At 34.6% G+C, this 3,671-nt stretch overlaps 1 protein-coding gene across 2 annotated transcripts; it reads right to left on the reverse strand.

Annotated features, from left to right (window-relative positions):
- Positions 1-836: 836 nt before the first annotated feature.
- Positions 837-3,460, reverse strand: LOC110446212 (zinc finger protein 674-like). 2 transcript variants are annotated; one of them, XM_021491246.1, is made up of 2 exons: positions 3,414-3,460; positions 837-2,632 (listed from the first exon to the last, which is right to left on the reverse strand). In XM_021491246.1, exon 2 carries the CDS (start codon positions 2,620-2,622, stop codon positions 1,165-1,167), a length of 1,458 nt encoding a protein of 485 aa, XP_021346921.1. In that variant the 5' UTR covers positions 2,623-2,632; positions 3,414-3,460; the 3' UTR covers positions 837-1,164. The 2 variants fall into 2 exon arrangements, with proteins under 2 accessions (XP_021346921.1, XP_021346922.1); XM_021491247.1 differs by having other exon boundaries at positions 837-2,627; positions 3,414-3,450.
- Positions 3,461-3,671: the final 211 nt, after the last annotated feature.

Here is a 3,671-nt window from a genome sequence, read left to right on the forward strand (position 1 = left end):
ATTGTATTATTCAAAACACAATATATTGTATTATATAGAGAACACAATATATTGTATTATATAGAGAACACAATATATTGTATTATATAGAGACTCAATATATTGAATTATTTAGAGAAAACAATATATTGTATTATACAGAGACTACAATATATTGTATTATATAGAAAACACAATTTATTGTATTATATAGATAACACAATATATTGTATTATACAGAGAACACAATATATTGTATTTTACAGAGAAAACAATATATTGTATTATACAGAGAACACAATCTGTTGTATTATACAGAGAACACACTATATTGTATTATATACAGAACACAATATATTGTATTATATACAGAACACAATATATTGTATTATACAGAGAACACAATATATTGTATTATATAGAGAACACAATATTTTGTGTTATACAGATAACACACTATATTGTATTATACAGAGAAAAGAAAATGTGATTATAAAACATTTTCTAACGATAACATTTCACACTATTTGGATGTAACAAATAATCAATACTTTATTATATAGTGTTTCATGTACACCGTGCTAGATTAGGTCCCAGCTATAATGCTACTGCTAACTCCTAGGACTGATAGTCCCACAGCAGTCTCAATCATCTTATTGCCTGAAGCATTCACTAAAAATACGAAAACAAGAAGCTTCCTTTTTGAAAATAATGTGTGTAGATGCAGCAAACCAAGCAAAGTACAGTTTTTACTGCATCAGACGGCCATTTCACCCATAGGTCTCATCGGTGGTGCTTAAGGATAAAGGGTAACGTAAAACTCACACGCACACAATTGTATATCATCAAGTGAGGATTTTATTCAATAATATTGAAACAATGATTATATCAACAATTTGATCTCTTTGCCCAATCAAATACGTACAAATTGTAGTTCTGAAAGATAAGCTGTTTTTCAAATTGTTTTTATTGTGGAAATCTGATGTCCATTCCATACTCTATAACAATAACGAATTAGTCGATAAAGGAAACACACAAAACAATACTAAAAGTCTATTTTCTAAGTAACTTCAATCATACGTGCAAACATGTTCTGATAGAAAAAGAAATCATTAAAAACAATATAACCAAAATACAGTTCGATTTCAAGGAAACGTTTGTTTTTGAGGAACCTTCCTCATTGTATCATAAAATGTAAGTGTATGCTGATTTTGTACCAGCGCTCTCCGAGAACGCTTTGCTATCAATGTTAACTCCTGTGGTCTCTGTTAATGGGCTCGCTCCACTTGACTTCAAATACGTATTGTGTAGGCTCGTAGATTCCTCTGAGCTAATTTTTGCATTTTGTTCTGCTAGTGCGACACCTTTTTGTATCATGTTAGTCACAGGAAAGTACAGTCCGGACTTCACAGCCTTTCCACATCCATGTTTCAGGAAACCTTTCTGACTCGCGTATGTCGATCCACAGGCAGAACATTTGTATGGATTTGCTGAGAGCCGGCAGCGCTTAAGTTTTGGAGCATCTTGAACAACTGGCAAATTTTCGCTATTTTCTGATTCGTTGTTTTTGTTTTCGTCGTTTGTTTCATCGTTTGAACTCTCATCAGTTTCGTTCATCAGATAGCGTTTGAGGTACAATGCAAACGACTCCTTCACAGAATTTTGTTCGTTCTCGGGATTCGAGGGCGACTGTTCGTCACATTTAGCTTTCGCGTTGTCGATATTGTCGTTTATATCCCTTATAACGTCAACTGGTATCGTCTCCTCTTGGTCCTTGCGAGCTCGAATGGGATTCCTACCTAGTGAAGAGAACGCCATGTTAAAGTTCATCCAGTTGAATATGCGATTTTGTTGCATAATTTGTTCCTCGTTTAATTTTAAGTGTTCTTCTTTTTCGTTATTTTTACATATTTGTCCATAAAACACATCCTGTAACGACGCTGTTTCTAACCTCCACTTCGCAAGCTTGTGCGACACATTGTCAATGTTAGGTTTTCTATTGTCAAAGGCGTCCTCGAAAATGTTCTGTGTAATCGAACCATGCTTGCCTGCATCTTTTGCATGTACCTTTTGGTGTCGTTCTAGGTTGCTTTTGTGACTTGTTGCATATGCACAATGCCGACATCGGTAGTCTTTTTGGCCACTATGAACCGTAAGATGTCGTCTGAGTAACGCTTTCCGGCAAAAATTCCTTCCACAGATTTGACAACGATAGCCTCCCCTGTGGTGAAAAGACACATGCTCACGGAGCGCAGCCTTTGATCGGAACACTATTCCACAACAGTCCAAAGTTTTGGGGCACTCCTGATGCATTGTGACGATATGTCGCTTAAGATTATTTTTTCTGTCAGTAACGTAGGTACAATGTGTACATCGGAGATTCCTTTTCTCAAAATCAATAAATCGAAACTGTTTTGCACTCGGAATGCTGGTAAATTCCTTTTCTGAATTGTACAGGTGGTTATCATGCTGAATATATCTGCCGATGTCATAGCTATCAGACTCGCCATCCATAGGTGAAAGGGATGAAGCTTCAAATGCAGTGTCGGTTGTTTTCATCTTGAAATCAACTGCATCCAAAGAATTATCAGAAGATGTCCCCTTAGAACTGGAGTTGGTTGATTGGTAAATGTCGCCGTACATACTGTCTGTTCTGAAATAATTATAAATCATCATAAAGCAACTTAGTCAATAGATGAACCTAACACACACATGTCACACATTTGACGACCCGATCACTGGTCATTGATACAGTCTGCCAAAAGTGAATCACATTGGTGATCCTACGGCAAAAAATGGGGAATTCCAAATTGGTCTAATCTACTGTTGAAATAGAATGCATAAAAACCCTCCTGTGTGGTACATAAAGTGTTAAAATGTCAATAAAGAAAAAGCAGTGTTTGCATCGTACAGAATATTAATCCTATGCTTGCTTTATTTGTATAGTTTGTTGACATTTATCATTCTTTCATTCAAATATTTTGTTAATACTACCCATTCGTTAAATGCTGTAATTTATTAGATATTATTTTGTTCATTTGATATTTATGCATATGAATAATGATATGTATCTGTTTGATACTGTTTCATTAAAGCAAACAATCATATAGTACAGAATCTAGATCTTATCTGTTAATAGCTAAAATCAACACAGAAGTTTTTGAAATTAACATCGTTGTATAATACATTTATATCGATAAATACCAAGATAATACATTGATGTGATTTGGTAAAAAAAAAGCTATATTTCTAAACCATGCTTCCGTAGCGTTTAGAAGTAAACTAATGTTGGAAATTACGCTAGAAACCGGTAGATATTGATAATTTGTTAATACATAAGAATGGCATGCATTACTTCCGCTTATCGTTTATGAATCGTCTTAGCAGACTTAGTAAATAAATAAACTAATATGAACAATTAAAACAGTACGTACCGTTATATCAGCTAGATTAAAGGTCTGTTCCCTGCAAATATCATCTCAAGTATGGTTCCAAAATTCCCATGCTAGTGTAAAAATATCGAATGCAACATATCATAATTGGAGAAAGACGTAGGTCACGTGATATTGAAATATCCAATTGAGAACCGTTTAGCTTCAACGGCTTGTCGATAACTTTGTGAATACATTTACCCTTCCATTCATAAAACGACAGATGAGAGTGAGGCGTCCGTCCATTGTATGGGGAAATGA

This window comes from Mizuhopecten yessoensis, unplaced genomic scaffold (assembly GCF_002113885.1).
Source record: "Mizuhopecten yessoensis strain PY_sf001 unplaced genomic scaffold, ASM211388v2 scaffold2641, whole genome shotgun sequence".
In the NCBI taxonomy this organism is placed as follows: Eukaryota; Metazoa; Mollusca; class Bivalvia; order Pectinida; family Pectinidae; genus Mizuhopecten; species Mizuhopecten yessoensis.